The sequence below is a fragment of the Poecilia latipinna genome, unplaced genomic scaffold (assembly GCF_001443285.1).
Source record: "Poecilia latipinna isolate Pla-1442-1.1 unplaced genomic scaffold, P_latipinna-1.0 Scaffold918, whole genome shotgun sequence".
Classification (NCBI taxonomy): Eukaryota; Metazoa; Chordata; class Actinopteri; order Cyprinodontiformes; family Poeciliidae; genus Poecilia; species Poecilia latipinna.
The window spans coordinates 1-17,281 of NW_015113534.1; the positions used below are offsets into that span (position 1 = coordinate 1).

Below are 17,281 nucleotides of genomic sequence, written 5' to 3' on the forward strand. Positions count from 1 at the left end.
CCATTTCAATGCATTTGACATACAACCCCAGTATAAACAGTCCACGTCCTTGAAGTGACCTCAACATGTAGAACTTGTGTGACCTCAAATGAAACATACATTTTATGGCACTTCCTATGAAGTTCTTAGCAAGCAGCAGCACATCTCAGCTGAGGAAATCCAATGAGGCAGACCTGAAGCACAGGAGGAGAACAACCTATCCCATCATACGAGACCTTGGAGTAGTTTTGAAAGATTGAACAATATTTTGAAGAGGAGCCGCAGATTCGGAATGTCAGTGGCGGTTTCAAATTTATTATCGTAAAAAGCCTGTCTAGCAGAAGTGACGTTAGATGCGAAAAGACAGGATTGATTTATATCCTGCTGGATTGCTGAATGTGTGCCAGTTTTTCTCAACTGCCTTTGTTTGGCATCATTCGGTCTGTCATGTTTAGTTTCTAGTTGGACCCAAATGGAGCCAGAACTGGAGGAAGAAAGGTGAAGTTAAGAGTTATTTAAATAATGAAAAAAAAATCAAGGTATTGGAGTCATCACAAAGGGAACAGTCAGTGGTAACAGACAGTATAATGGAATAAATGAAGGAACTTAAGTTCTAAGGTAGGCAAGGAAAATGGAAAGAAACCAGATAAACTAAGGAAATGTGATACAGCTGTGGCATGAAGAAAGCAAGAAACCAAGGGAAGGAGACTAATTAGTACAATAGGGAGCAGCAGAATGACTCTAAGGGAAACATAAACCAAGAGGTAAAACTAACACAGATTTAAAATAAATAAATTCAAATTCACAAAGAACAAAACACAAGTAAAAACTAAGATGCTAAACACAAAGAAATGAACTACATTTATGTTGTCTGTGTTGCGGTTGTCCACAAAGTTCAAACTGTGCATAACAGATGCAAAACAACTAGATAGATGTAAAACTGTAAAACTAAACTGGGTCCCAAAAAACAGCGACTTTATATTTAGATGACCTCACCCACCCTAGACTTGCCACCCTAGCATTTGAGCCGCATCAAAGGTCACCACCAACCGCTGTATGCAAACTCAATGGCTCTCAAAGTTTGAAGATTTGACACAAAAAAGGGTTTAATTTGGGGGCACAGATTAGGATACTCTCACCTGACACCAGCAACAAACAATAACCCACAAATTATTCAAGTACTTTGCAGCACACATGACTATTAAGAAATATTCTAGAGAAATTAACACTGATATTGCAGCCTTTAAAGCCAAACAAGCAATTTGTAGTGTTTTTCATCAACTTCTCTCTAAAAGGTCCTATTCACATAACATCTTTTTCTTTGTCTTACTCTTTTTTTTGTCCTGTGTATTTTATTTGTCCCTTCCAGCAAAAAACTTGCATAACATTATCTTTGCCTGAAGCATTTTGTGTGACGCAGTCAGAACTAACAATAACACTATAAACTGAACTCAGCAGGTAGAAACAGTCCTGCTGTCTTGTCAGCAACTTAATTCACATTTAGTTCTTAAATAATTCTGACAGAGATTATGCAACATGCACCAATAACTTGCGCCGTCTCTTGTGTTTGATGATCGTCCTGCTTGTTTATTGCATTCCAAGTATGCTGGCTGCTTTGGTGACAGACACAGGGTCAAACCAAAGGCAAATACAAGTGTGGGAAAAGAGAGACGGCGCCATAAACAAAGTCACTGTTGTGTTTATTCATCATGCTACTGATGAAATTGATCAGGAGCTGCCAGTCAATGTTGTGCTGAGTTTTTATTCGTCCATCTGGCATTACACTACATAGTCAACTAAGCCAAATAAAAGCTTTGTTTAAACCCCTTCTACTTTTTTTTTTTTCTCCCCGGCTTCATTTTCCTGCTTGGATTCTCTCAGTGTCTTTTCTCCAGATCTGGTTGGACACAGCAGGGTAGGAGAGGCATGAACGGAGGGATGAAAGAATGTTACATAAAGTAGGAGGGGATTGAAGGATATATCACGTAAGAAAGGCAACAGTAGAGTGGAGAACAGGGAAAAGTGCGAGAGATTACCATTCCCCTAGTTCTTGCTCATTGAGGGGTAGCTGTGTGGGTGATTTTAAATCCATGCTGTTCTCAGTAACACCAGGATTACAAACTCAGCCGGACCTAATCTATGTGCCTAACATCTGCCTCTGATGGCTAAAACACATGCAGCCAGAAACATGAATATATCTCACACATGCTCAAAAACAAGCACACAAATGACCATTAGGTGCAACCAGGCTCCTTCAATAGAGACTTTGATCAAAGAGGCAACATACCTGAACTGCAAAAATAAAGATAAAGCATAATTGAATGTACACAAGGCAAAGTAGATATTGAACGTATAAGTGGTTTTATTGGTAAAAATGTTTAACATGCTAAATTACATGGAATTCACACCAGATAATAGTAGTCCTAACACACAAAGAAATCAAGACAAATGAGTTCATGAGTAAGGTTATTGGTATTAATTTAGAATAACACAAGGCTAACTTATTGCTTATTGAAAAAGTATTATAAAGGCAGCAGAAAAGTCTTTATGAATGAGGACAACTTAAAGATACCTGTGAGGAGAAGCCATCGGTGTGTATTGCTCAGGTGTATTTTTGGCTCAGTTTCAACAAGAGCGAACAGAATGAGAAGTTGTGTCATGTTGGCCGTGCTTCTAAATATTACACTATTAAAGTGAGAGCAAAATAATGTATAAGACAGTTTTATGACTAGTAAAGATGTCTTGGCAATACTCCCCACAGGGTTGTTTACAGAGCACACAAATTCCAGTAAACATCATCAAGCTGACGATTTATATGCGTCACGGGCGAACCTTTGTGATTGGACGAAATCAGATCCAGTCGTTTCAACTTCATCAAAGTCCATGCCTTCTGTGAATAATCGTTTGCTTCTAAGGAAAGTGTGAACATATAAAATATTTAAAAAACGTCGCCACTTGTACGACTGTGTGTTGCAGCAGTATGGTTATAAACATTTTGCGTTTTCCCATCTTGAGACACTTCTTGTGCAATAAGTTGGAGGCTTGCGCAGTGAGCGTGGATGGAGGCCACAGCACTACATTCATGACTTATGTTAATATTAACTAACAGATAGGAGCAGGACTTCTTTCTAAATGCTGTCAGATTTAATGCATTTTCTTGGTTTTCTATGCAATTCCACTCCTTTCTTTCAATACCTATTCCCTGTGGACAAATTTGTTTTGGTTACTTTGTAAGCGTGGGTTGCTTGGGTTGCTACCAACATCAGGTGTGGATTTAATGTCAATAAGCTCATTGGAAATGTATTTACTGAGAAACAATTTACATGTCCAATACTTAGTATTTTTTCCCTGCTGTACATGTAAGAAGACGTAAGGTCACAGCCAAACTCTGCCTTCAACCAGGAAGCTGTGTACTGGCCCAATCCCTTCACAGCCCTCCCCTTGCTGTTTGGAGAGATTATCACTAAGGCAATCTGCTGGCATATGCCTGCAAAATTGCAATGTGAGAAACAGCAAAGTTAACCATGCACTTCATGTCCCCTATTGTATTTTCTTACAAGATGAAAGCTGATAAATATTGTCGGGATTACGCCAAATGTACAAAACATTAGAAATCAGTCATTGCTTCAAACATTGATACATGTATTTGATTCATTGTTTATTTATATCTATTTCATCCGGATCCAGAATTTCTGCAAGTCAAATAAAACCAGGGAAATAAACGCTGAATTCCATTTTCCTGCACTTCTTTATTCTACCCTCATTAGGTCTTGGCTTGAGCTCTTAAGTGCTGTTTTGACAACGTCCTTGTATTAACAGTACTTCATTTCAATGCTTTGCCAGTTTGGTTCAAAGCTGTAAACAAAGGCTTCCTTAAACAGAGGTGAGACAGAATGATAGCTCAACATGCTCCAGAGAAATCTGGCAGCATCATGGGCCCCAGTGCTCAGCTCGTTATCTCCTTTGGCTCCAAGAAGTGGGTACACTGTCACCCTTGAGATTGCTGAGATCTGATTTTATTAAGAAGAAGGCCTGCTTTATGTTGTGCTTTGATCATCAGGGCTTTTTATGCTCGCCAGCAGAATAAGCATCAAGATATGCTGAAGTTGCTGTGATTTTTATTAGGCTCTTGTTGGACTGAGGAAGCATAAAAGGCCTTTTGTAGAAACCCTTTTAGTCCAAGAGATGAGTGAAATGTTAGAATAACCTTAACACATTTGAAGTGTGTGAAAAAAAAAACAGTCTTACTAGAGTTCCACAGCTTTAGAGAAAAACGTTATATAAATTGTGCTATCACACTTAAAATCTTTATATTTGTTTAGCATCATACAAACCTGAAACATCCCTCCCTCCTAGGTTTTATCTATTTGCCATGTTCTGTGTTGTGACTTCAAAATGGTAGTCTAATGCCATAAATTCAAAATCCAGATTAAATCAAAATCTCTTTATGCGTTCTTTGGATCAGAACCCAATTCCACCAAATTCCCTGCAATATTTTTTTTCTGTGCAACTGTGATGAACTGACTTACAACCCATCTAAATGAGAGTCTTAATATTTTCATTTAAAAATGGTCACACAATATAAAATCAACTGCAGTTTGTAGTTTGGTTTATATATAATTATCATGGTGATCATTTTGCTATTAATTTTGGGCCTTTAAGGATGTGGTGTCGTTTTTTTAATTGTGAAATTATCATACAACCGAAAATATATTAACAAGTATGAATTTATTGTTCAAAATCAAACATACAAACCTAAACATAAACACAGATCCTCACTGACATTTGTTGAAATGTCATTTGGCAAGTTGAACTTTGATCAGATTATTTTATCTCCAAAATATGTGATGATTCCTCTTGGCAATATTTGTCAAATTAATTTAGAATGGTTGGTTTAGGAACCTGAATGACTGAAATTTGCAACTCTCCAGAAGAAGAACAAGGTCCAGAGTCCTTCTGGCGAATATTTTTAGGGTCAGACAAGGCAAATGCTGAGCTGTTTGGTTGTGGTGCCTAAAAGTACATTTGGAGGGATCTACAGTATACGCGGCTCTAAAACCTAAGAACACTGCACCATCTGTCAAGCACTGTGGCATGCTATGTGTCTGTTTATAACCACTGAAACTGGTTCACTGTGCATTGTGAGTGTCACTTCAAATCAAAATCTAGATATATGGACAAAGTTAGGTGTGACAACAGACAAACGATTCCACATATAGATGAAAATGTATTTTGGAGTGGATATCACAGGCTAATATTAAGCTTCTGAAGTAGTCTAAACTTCAACCCTGTTGTAAACTTGTGGACTGTTCTCAAAACCTAGGTCTGTGACAGTAAGCATACTGGTTTTAATGAGTCTTGTCAATTTTACAAAAATTGAAACAAATGCCAGAAGCTCGTCATTGCTCTGCAACTTGCTGGGGACATTTAACCTAGAGAATAGTGGTAATAGGATGTATTCTTGTACATCAGAATTACAGACATGGTTCAACATGCCACAGTAGTCCTAAAAAATAATAAAAGTTTCTAATCTCTATTTTGACCTAGCTGGTTTTCCTTCCTTGTCTTGAAATTCCCCTCCCCAGACATTGTTTTGGCTGCACCATCTGGAAGATCCAACAAATCTCTATGTGGAACAATGACTCGAGACAAAGAAACACTGTGCCATCAATATTAATAAACCATATTTTCCAGTAGGTCACCACACACAGAATGTATCCATATGGAGCAGCTGTGTTCCAGTTTTTTTTTTTTTTTTTTTTCCTTTGGAGAGGATGGTGTTGATACACAGTTTTTGTCCTAATGTTACTATATTCTTTTTTTTTCTACAGTGTGTGATTTCACTGTTATATAATAAGTCAGTGCCATTATTGTAAGAGTTCATTCCATCGGGAAAACACACACACACAAAAAAAATATTAAATGCCTACTATGGATTGCGAAACTACTCACACTTTGGGATTTCCTACATTACAACCACAATAACCAATGTATTTTATCAAGATTTTTGTGACAGACCAACACAAAGTGTTGCACATGTGAAGTGACAAGGAAAGGATATATGGTTTCGGTATCAGAAGATATTGCCTAAAGTCAAAACTACCTTACACTGCAATTACAGTTGCAAGACCTTTGGGGGAATTGCTCCTAGCTTCATGGGTGTAGAGACTGAAATGTTTGCCCATTTCTCTTTCTGGAATAGATTGAGTTCAGTCAGACTTTGTGTAGTGTCTGTTCAAATTCACAATCAGCTTTAAGCGTTGGTGTTCATAATGCCATTTGTTGCTTGAGGTTCTATATCAATGCTCTGAAGCCTTCACAGAGTAACTGCATTTATACAGATTGAACTACATGCAACATGTCCAGGGTGAACCTTGCCTCTCGTGATGGACGGATTAAACTACCCTAAACTGGAATGTGCTTACTCTGTGACTTCCACAGACAATATCACCCTGGATTTTATTTAGGGGTATCAAACTAAATGAAAACTTTTAAATGTTTTAGATTTTATAAGAAGAATAAATATATATGTATCGAGTTCCTTCCGCTTCAAAATTATGCACTACCTTAATAAAATAAAACTTTGCACTTATGGCAAGTCAATATCTGGAAAACTTTAACAGAAATGGATACTTTTGCAAAGTAATGTAGCTATATAGATCCAGACATATGAGGCCAGCAGAGTATTACCAGGGAAGCGGAGTTTCAATTAGCAGACTTTAGTTTCTTTTACCTCCTCCAATTGCCATTGATTGTATTTTATTGTTTTCCTCAGATGTGTGGTATTGTTATGAGCCCAAGAGCCCAGTACTGAATGGTTTCCATATAAAATGCATCCACATGTGAGAACAGGCTGCTCCGACTGACCTGGCAACCGGGAGATGTCTGTCTCCTGGCCATCACGTCGGACCCTGCTGAACCCATCAGCTTTTCCTTATAGGCTGTCTCTAATCTCCGCTTGCTGACTTTTAAGGGCATCCAGCTGCAGACCAGCAGCAAGGGGTTAAGCATGGGAGCGATGGCACCGGCCCCAATGTGTCACAACTGACACAGATAATTGATAACTTATGAATCCAGAGAGCCTGACTGCACTGTTGCCCCCCCAGACCCCCACCCTTTTCAGTCACCCATGTTAAGCATGAATGGGATTAAACTGCCACCTCCACTTTCTGTGACTCTGCTGCTCACAAATACTCCAGAGTCCAGAAACGTGCGCGCACTGTTCAAGCATTCATCCAATCGGTAAATGACACAGTTGTGTTTACAACTCATATAATCTATATACCTCCATATAATTTAGCATTTCTGTTATGCTATTTATTTCTCGTCTAAAATTAGATTTCGAGAAACATACACAGCTGCAACACGTCTGATTTAATCATTTTTACTTTCAAAATGTCGTCCCCGTTCACCCCGGTGGGAAAAAAAAAAAAGATTACGCGAAGTCACAGCGTGATCATTGGATTTCCCGAACCGACTCGACTCTGTGTGCTTACAGTCGGAGCTCCTCCGAGCAATTGTGCCCAGATCAAAGGCAGATTCTGGGAGGTCACGCCGGGATAGAGTTGGACTAAAATGCAGCGGGGCAAAAATGGACAATATTTTTGTTTGCACGCAGAGTAGGTGACGAAGGAGGAAGAGAGAGACAGAGAGGGAGGGACACACAAACACACACACACTCACACCGAAAGAGGCGAGTCTTCGCTCCATCCTCACTCTGTGGATGTCTCCACATCATCATCATCATCATCATCATCACTGGGGGTTGCTACTGTGTGACATTTCGCTACGTTCAGCTCCAGTTGCGTCGTTTAAGCTGTATGGTCCTGCACATGGACAGGACGACACACATCGCTAAAGAAGATAAACTAAGCTGCACGTTGAACACAGAGATATTCCCTGCCATTTGACCGCTTACAAGGAAATCGCTCGCTTTCCTATTTTTATTTACCCTTTTCTTTATTTTAATTTTTTTGTGAGCACACGCAGACGAAGGAGAGTTACAAATGCCAACCAACAAGCCAGGTAAGGCGTCACATTAAGAGTTCAGAAACAAGAGCCGTGTTCTTAGAAAATTATTTTCTGAAAGAGAAATATTTCACATTCCTTTCTCCTGGCAGGAGGTGTGGCACCGTGGCCGTGTGCCGTTTGTCGCGGGACGTGGACCGGTCACTCTGCTTCTGAAGATGTGAGGGAAAAAAGGAAGCCAAGAGTCCTTGCAACTTCATACGTCACACGTGATCACCGCAGCAACTAATTGTCGCCTTTAAGTAGCGGACTTTACCTGCGCTCTCGTGGAACTTGGGGAAGGGTGCGCTCCATGTTTCATCTAGGACACACCGGTACCGACGGTGCCGGCGGGACGTTGAAATAATAATAAAAAAACACACTTGTAATAACAAAAAGAGGAGAAAAAAAAATCAAAATTTTAGCGGGGGACTTGAGGCGGGCAGCTTCGCGCTGTGGACCGAGTGATGCCGGACACGTTGATGCTCCTGAAGAACCGGACAGAGCCACGGCTGGGGCAGCTGGAGCGCAGCCTGCCCGCGGAGGGCACCGCTCGCCCTGCCTGGGTCATCGCTATCCTGGCCAGTGTCTTGATCTTTACCACGGTGGTTGATGTGCTAGGAAACCTGCTAGTCATCATCTCGGTGTTCAGGAACCGCAAGCTGAGGAACGCAGGTGAGGTGTATTTTTTGTTTGTTTGTTTGTTTGTTTGTTTGTTTGTTTTGTTTTTTTTTCCTTCTTCTTCCAGATTATTCAGCAGAGGTCACACAAAGATGATCTGAATGATGAGTCAACACAGCTACAATCATTTTAGAGAAACTGTCTTTCAGCATCTAAAACTTTCACATAAAGCGCCAACAGAAGGTATCCACACCCTTTCACTTTTTAACATTACTTAGTTATTCTAAAATAGATTTAGGTTTTGTTTTCTTCTAAAAGTCTACACAAAATAGCTAAAATTGCCAAGGCAAAACATCTTAGATTTTTCTTTATAAATCTATAACAATATAAACCTTGAAACATAACAGGTGCGCATGCATTCACCTGTTTTTGCTATCCAACTCAAAATTGACCTCAGGTTTCTCCGACTTCCACCAAATCATCCTTGAGATGCTTCTGCAACTTGAACGCAATCCACCTGTGGCAAATTCAGTTGACTGAACATGATTTGGATTGGAAAACAAGGTCTCACGGTTGACGGAGCACATCAAAGAAGCAACCAAGCAATGAAGTTAAATGTATGTCTCTAGACCTCTGGGACCTGTTTGTTTCAGGGCACAAATCTGGAGAAGTATGTAAAAATACTTTTGCACTACTAATTATTGCCAAAATCACCCTGGTGTCCACTGCTTAGAAATGAAAAAAAAAGTTTGGAATCACAAGGACTCCATTTGGATTTTTGCTATCTGACCTGGGACTCATAGGTTAGATAGGTGAGCGCCAGGGCAGAGCCATAGTTTCGGTGGAGATAGAAGCATCTGGTCAAGTATTGCTATTGCATTCCAGTCTGCTATGGTAGAATGGCCACATGAAAGCCAATTGGCCACAAAAAAAATAGAGATTGTAAGAACAACCCTAACTGGCACTACTGTGGTTAGCACTATCCCTATGATGCATGGTGGGGGTAGAATCATATTGTTCTGATGTGTTTTTCTGTCAGTAACAGGAAAACTCTTCAGCCTAGAGAAATATGACCGACTTCTCTTAGAGTTTTGTATGCTGGTTGAAAATATTAATCTAAACTTACCTTTGCAGTTACTATTTGATTGTTCAACATTAGTACCCATAATTTCATTTTTAATTAATACTGTGCACTGTAATAAACATTGTATTAATGCATGCAACATTACCATTCTATTCCCATGTAGTTGACAGATTATCTTTGGGTTTATTCCCTAATTATGAATATGAGAGACAAATGCCACTATGTAAACATTAACTTCATGTTATATTTAAATGTTAATAATTCTGACATTTAAATAATATTACTCAGTTGTAAAATTTGTATTATCATTAGTTGCTCAATCTCCACATGTAATTACAAGCTAGTTATTCTTGGTCATTAAATTTTAAGACTGTTTATAATAACATAAGGAGTCATGGGATTACTACCCTATTGTTGCTACCTACTTAGCCAAGGTGTAACAGGAAGTGCTGATATTTGTCATACCGACAAGATTACAATAAACTAAAATCCTATGCAGCCTGATTGGACAGTGTGACTGTCTGTAAGTCTGTAAATGCCAGCATGCAAAGATGCCTTTAACCTCCGGGAGTTGACAACATTATCCAAACCTCCAAAGGATTTCTATTTTCCTGACAGGCACATGAACTGGGCACATGGTGCTGATGTAGTAGAATTCACACTACATTAAGAGTGGCTGTATTGAGCCTACTACAGACTTCAGCTTTCCCTGCATTCCTTTTTCTTCATATGCACTAGTTTATGTTTAAAGTCTGTGCACCTGGGCAGCAATAAAACCGAATGCATTCTTGAAAAAGTTACATATAATAGTGGAGATGCACCTATTTTGCAATCGTGTTGACAGCAATTTTAGATTATTCAGATTCTTCGTTGATAATCAAATCTCCCTCACACACTGTGTGATGTTGTCTCTGCTCCCAATATAAATAATAATAAAAAAAATATTGGACAACCTTATAAGCTTATAATATAATAACAGTAATAATAAGAGTAAAAAGATTTTCTTGCCAAACAGCTCTAAGCCACATAACTGTTTTCATGTACTACTGAAAATCTACAAAATCCAGTTAAATCTTCCTGATCAAAATACATTAAAATGTCTAACTCAATATTTGACAGCAAAAAAGCCATATATTGCTATTACTGTATGTGTGAGATTATTAAATTGTTCATTTGTTTATTAAACAGATGCACTTTATGTTATTATTTATAGTAGAGACAGCATCTAAGAATGTGTGAAGAAGATTCAAGTCTGCTGCATACTTCTGGAGTTAATCGAGATTTAGCTTTTTTTTTGTTGTTGTTTGTTTTCTCTTAATTATTAGAAAAGCTCCTGTTTGGTTCTGTAAGAAATAAGTTCCACACTGACGAGTGTGGTCAGTTTGACTTGTGGGTGTGTTGACTGATTGGAAAAAGACAGAATTTTTTTTTTTTAGTTTTCATAAAATTGTTCAATTCTGCTCACAAGAAAATATTTGAGTCTGTCTATATACAATTATCTTGATAAACTGACATACTTGACTTCATGCAGCTATGCAACATCACAAAGCTTGGAAAGAGGAACTCTGAGTGCATATCAGCTTAAGGAAAAAAGTAGGCTTTAGTAAATATTAATTTCCCTTTTTAGTAGAATATTTGCATTTCAGACTGTTTTATTAAGTCTTGTATACATTTTAGTTATAATGGGTTACAGTTCTGCCGCAAGTATTTCAGCCAAATTAGTAGATGTTAAATAAAGATGCCTGGTACAAAGGTGAGACCTAAAACTTGTCAACACCAATATTTTCTGAAACGCAGTGTGCTGACTGACCAGTTTTTGGTTTATCGAGCAACAATTAAGGGTTCCTGTGATATGCATGCATTTGCATATCCCACAAATCAGCAACTATTTTATATCAAGCAGGATGCAACAGGGATTCTCGCTTCGCCTCATGCATGTCAAAGCAGGTACAACCTTTTATTTAAAGATGTAATAGATTCTGTCTTTGTATTTGCTCACATGAGAGAACATTTTGTTTGAGCTTGTTTTCCTTCAGTCAGATGAGCACAACCATCGCTGGAGTATTTGAATGTAACCCTAACTCCCACATTGAGCACTAAAGCATGCGTAAAAAACATCTCCAATATAGGTATGCTAGATGGAATTTATAGCTCCGAATTACCTTGACAAAAGAGGTTTCAGTATTTGAAGCTTTGTGAAAAAGTAAAAAAAAAAAAAAATCATGTTTCAAAAGCTCACTTAGCTGTTAGATGGGATTTTATTTGAGAAGCTTGACCTACAGAGCCTCTGTTTTTCCCTCCTGTGTTTTCAAACAATTTTTTTTTTTTGGGCCTCTTCAGTAGAGTGCTGTAACCAATTAAACATCAACGGCAGTGTGCAAATCTCACACAGACCTTTAAGAGGAAGCGCTCCTGGCTTTGGATGTTTGAAGAAGAACGTAGGATCCTGTTGGGGCTTCTGCTGAATTAGAACAACTACAATGCCATTGGGCTAAACAACACATTTTGCTTCCTTGGACATATCACACTCTCTTTAATCTCTCTTTCCTGGAAGACTTGCTTCTGTTTAATTGCACAATTTCCCTTTATTTGTCTGCCTTAAAAAAAAGCTCCCGATTCGCTTTTTCTTCGTATATCTCCTAAGTGAGAGCATAACCAAAATAAATGTGCTTGAGTTTTAAGCTCTGACAGGACATTTCTGCCTTAAAGCTGGTCTCTCTCAACCCAAACAGTCCACTCAGCAGTTCTGTAACTGAATCCACAGAAGTCAAAGGATGAGATGACTGCTGTGGACTGAAACAACCCACTTAAACAAATATAATGGGAAGGCACCTGACTTAACAGGAGCGTATTAAGAGTCACAGCTAGATCTGAGGCTACTGTGTGATTACGCACCACTGAGCTAGAGGAGCAAGCCTACCGCAGAGTGCAGCATTATAACAGACACAAGGTTGGCGACTGATGAGTGGCCTTGCTGCTTTCTCACCTGCCCGCTCTGATTGTACGTACCGCCCCTTTAGTAAATCGTATAATACTGACTCATTGTCAAGACGTCTGCCTGCACGCTAAACATTTGAACAAATATTGCCTTTGAAATGTGTTATTTGAAACGAAATCCACTCAAAAGCACTTTAAACATAAACATTTGTGTGTTTGTGCAAAAAGGTACAGCGTAGGGAAGGTTACCTGCAATTTTTTTTTTTTTTTTTTTTTTTGCACTCTGTTGTACAAATTTGTGAATGAACATGCGAAAAGCTGAGTGTACGCTGGTGTTGGACACGGTCTTTTGTCCCCAGAGATTTGTCTTTGAAGATGCTTAGGTGTTGCAAACCTCAAAGAGAGTTAGGCTTTGCTGAACCATTCTTCAAAGAGACTTTATTTACATCATGCACACACCTACCTCTCTTTTCTTCTTTCTCCCCCTTCATTCTTCATTGCTACTTTTCTCATCCTGTGCAAACATAATACTTGAAGTATTCCTTATTTAACTCTGTGGCGTAAAAAAAAAAGTCCCTCCACTCATATGCTCCCTCGCTTACGTTCTGTCTTCCGTGCCTCTGTCCATGGTGCTGAAACCTTGAGCGTCAGTCTTTCCATCAGTCTCTGCGGTGCTGAAACACTCAAAGCATAAATCTGTCTTCTTTTATGTAACTGTCTGCTTGTATACTTGTGTAGACCTGATCAGCAACATAACTACTATTCTTAATATTTCAGGATAATGTGGAAGTCACACACTTGCGCTAGCATAAAAGCTTTAAAAATAGTAAGGCAGCAGAAATCTCCAAAATTCTCAGGCAGAGTCAAAACTACTTTTTGTTTTCCATTCACAAACCATAATGTGACATTAAATTGAATCAGGATTCAAGTATGTTTTGACCATCTGAGCTCAGTTGGCTCATGGAAAGCTCCTTAACTGGGTGTTTGAATTGTCTACAGGCACACAAAGTAAGACATGCTGTGTCTAGGAAGGCCGTTTGGTAAATCATGTCATGTACTGTTAGCTTTTCTTTAGGCAGCCCTGCACAAAAAAAGTAGACGCATAATTATTTGGCACAAGGATCTTCTGTGTTCCTGTGACTCTTGAAATAATTGCAAAGGAGATGGCATAGAGTCAACAACTACAGGCAGAGTCCAAGAAAATAAAAACACTGGTGAGAAAAATGAGCACAGAAAGGCCTTGTGTCTTTCTTGGCAGCTCTATGTTAAGTGAAATACTAAGAAATATTTGGATAAGATGATCTGGCATATTCAGCATAATCCTAGCCCACATTACTGAACTGCAATGAATGCTCAGTCATGATATGAATGTAACGACTCTTAAGTGTTAGGGATTTACATTTATGGAGCTCTGTAACTAAAAACTGAATGAAAAAGAAACTTCCCAGACTTATGAGCAGTGGCTGTTTTTGATATAAACCCTGTGGCTCCCTGCCCAGGGCGACATTACATTAGGAGGTGGCACAAGGACTCTAAAAAGAAGAAAAAAAGAGAGAAAACAATTTGTTGTAGTTTCCATTACTACCAGATTACTCAATGGGAACGTTACACTGGGATGTTATGTTGTAAGTATTGCAAGAAAATATGGGCATACACTATTGCTTTTGGTGATAAATTAAAGGGACATTTCTCTCTCTCTTTCTTTTACAGGCTATCTGAAGTGATAATTAAAACCCCTTTTGTTTAAAATATCAAACATAACAACAGTTAGACCTGATCTGTATGATTCCTTAAATAACACTGAACTTATCTTTATTTAAAACATAAAATTTCCCCCTCCCCCCAGTGGATCCAACTGAGATTGAGAAGTGTGAAAAACAAAAATATATATATATAAGTCAAATGTGGTATGAATTATTCTACACTGGTCACACTCTTTAAAGCACAGTTTTGCTTTTAAAGGCTTTTAATCTACATGGATTAAAAAGGTGCAGAAGTCTGTGCTTGTCTGGAGTACCAGTCATGTAACAAATTAAAAGCCCCAGAGGTTTGCTAGGATGGACCGAACAACCATGTGATACTTTTTAAAGGGAGATAATAATAAAAAATGCTATTTCAAATGTCCTTTGAGTGTTGTCCTTGATTTTTTTTTCCCATTAGAAGACAACAGACCCTTACCTTGAAAAAAATGACTAGAATAGAATATTTCTTAAGGAATGACAGAACCATTGCTATTGGGAGATATGAAAGACTTGTATCATTCATGCCCAGGAGGACTAAATGTGTCATCAAGAATAAAACTGGACATAGGAAAAAAATACAATAAAACAAGAAAATGATAATAAAATCAATTTTGGAAACGGATATAGCATGCCAGCACAGGGGAGTGTTCCTCCTTGAGCTGTGCCAATGTGTTCCTCCTCAATGTGTAACTCTCTTCCTTTTTTCTTTAATATGAAATATGCTCTCACATTTGAGTCCATCCAACAGTTAACAACTCCTATAAAACATTATGTATGTACCTGCTGAACCCTGTTTGTGAGCTTTGACATGAAGTAAAGTAGCTGCACAGTTGAGTTTGAGGTGTAGTCTGCAACCTCAAGCAGGAATGTCAGTGAGAAACACTTCTGCTGCTTCAACAGCATATAGAGTACCCCGTCCTTATGTTTTGGGGATTTTGGATACCCAGACAAGTTTGAACTGCCAAAAGTGCCATTGCAAATTTGGCATACAGCATATTTAGAGAGAGAAAGGGAGAGCCAGTTTTCTCTGTAGCGCTCTTCGTACCATTTCAGTCTCCATCTGAAGAGCTCCGTTTCAGCCAGCAAGCATCTGGGTTATCTCTTGCTACTCTTAATTTCACCACTGCTCTGTCCCAGCTGTGCATCAGTTGGCTGTTTCTACACTGATAAAACATGACAAAGTGTTTAAATTATAAACACAGCAGAGAAAAAAAAATGAGAGAGAGAGTCTGCACAAGTGCATGACAGGATACTGCTCTAGAGAAGTAACTCATTCAAAAAGTGAAATGTGATGGTTTGAAGAGAGTTCACATTTGGCTAAAGTTACATTTTTCTCTACAAGTATGTTTGATGTCTCTGAAATGTTTTGTGGTTTAACAGTTGGAAAATGCGCGTGCGCATGCCCTTGATTGACAGAGGAATTATTAAAAAACTTTGACAGCGAGACGATTTGTGCAGAGTTTGTAATGGACAGCCTCGTCTTTTCAGTTTATTGGACAGTTCCTAAGTCTGTATTCCACGTCTTTAAATTTTAGGCATTCAGCCGACAGCATTAATCCAGAGCGTCTCCGTAGGAATAAGCATGGGGGATTTCTGTGTCTTGCTCAAAGACATTTTGACAGGACATACAGCTGTTGGCAGACTATATCGAGCTACCCCTCTGAATACTAACACCAGCCCACTGCCCCCGTCTTTACAGATAATTGTTACTAGATGTACGTAAACTGTCAGTCACATCAATGGGCTATTAGCGGCTATTCCACACAGTAATTTAAAGTGAATTAGGGCGGACACATCTACACTACACACAAAGAAGAAAGAAAAAAAAAACTCTTTCTGTTGCACATTCATGAGCAATTTGTGTAATAAACGCCAGAGAGAATCAGGCCCGGCTGACCTCCATCCACCTATTGTATAATTTCCGCAGTAGAACTTTTGACTTGACAAACTGTTCCTCCATTTGACTTTTACCTCAATAATAAATTGCTTATTCTGAGTTTGATGTTTAATTTAATGATCCAGAAATTCAAAATGACAGGAAGGGAAGACTGTTTCAGCACCTTATAAAAGTGTTAATACTTTTTGAACTATTTCACATTTTGTCACATTACAACTGCAAAGTTTAATGTGTCTAACTGGGATTTTTTTTATGCTGGACTAAAGCAAATTATTACCTATTAAAAAAAATTGAAGAAAAAGGATGCATGGGTTAACTAGCTTTTTCACAGACAAGGATGTGTGACATGCATTTGTATTCTATCCATGCGAGTCAGGATTTACTTGCTGTTACACCGAAGCATTGACAGCCGCATGTCTCCACCACCCTTGTTCAACCAGCAGTTTTTCCCCATTCTTCTTTGCAAAATAGCTCAAGCTCAGTCAGATTGGATGGAGACTGTCTGTGAACATTGATTTTCAAGTCTTTCCATATATTCGGAATTGGACTGATGCCTGGACTTCGAATGGAACATTTTAGCACATGCATGTACTATTTAGTTGTAGCTCTTATTTCATGTTTATCTTTGTTGTCCTGCTGGAAGATGAACTTTTGTCTTAGATGTCAAGTTTTTTTTCTGACTTCTAACAGGCTTTCTCGTTAGAAGGTATTTGATGCCTCAGAAATTTGACCCACATCCTTGTCATTCCTGAGGAAAACCATCTGCACAGCATGATTCAGCCACAAGGGCTCACTGAGTGAATGGAGTGTGTTAAAGAGTCACACATTACCTTCACAGAACAGCTGTATTTATACAGACTTAACTTACATATAGATGGACTCAGTTTTTTCATGACGGATTTCTCAAAGCAAGTAATTTCAGCTTCTTATAACTTCCTCTCTAAGTGACTTTATTCCTATTCCATAAAAGCCTGTGTGCACACAGCTGTCCTGTTATTGTTGGACTCTAGTTTC

General features: G+C 38.6%; 1 protein-coding gene across 1 annotated transcript in view; it reads left to right on the forward strand.

Moving 5' to 3' along the window:
* The first annotated feature begins 7,428 nt into the window (after nt 1–7,428).
* mtnr1bb (melatonin receptor 1Bb) overlaps nt 7,429–17,281 on the forward strand; it is a 49,911-nt gene continuing 40,058 nt past the window's right edge. The window contains exons 1-2 of the mRNA XM_015048990.1: nt 7,429–8,004; nt 8,100–8,661. Of these exons, the coding sequence (XP_014904476.1) occupies nt 8,454–8,661 (208 nt within the window). The 5' untranslated portion in view covers nt 7,429–8,004; nt 8,100–8,453. The remainder of the gene's footprint in view (nt 8,005–8,099; nt 8,662–17,281) is intronic.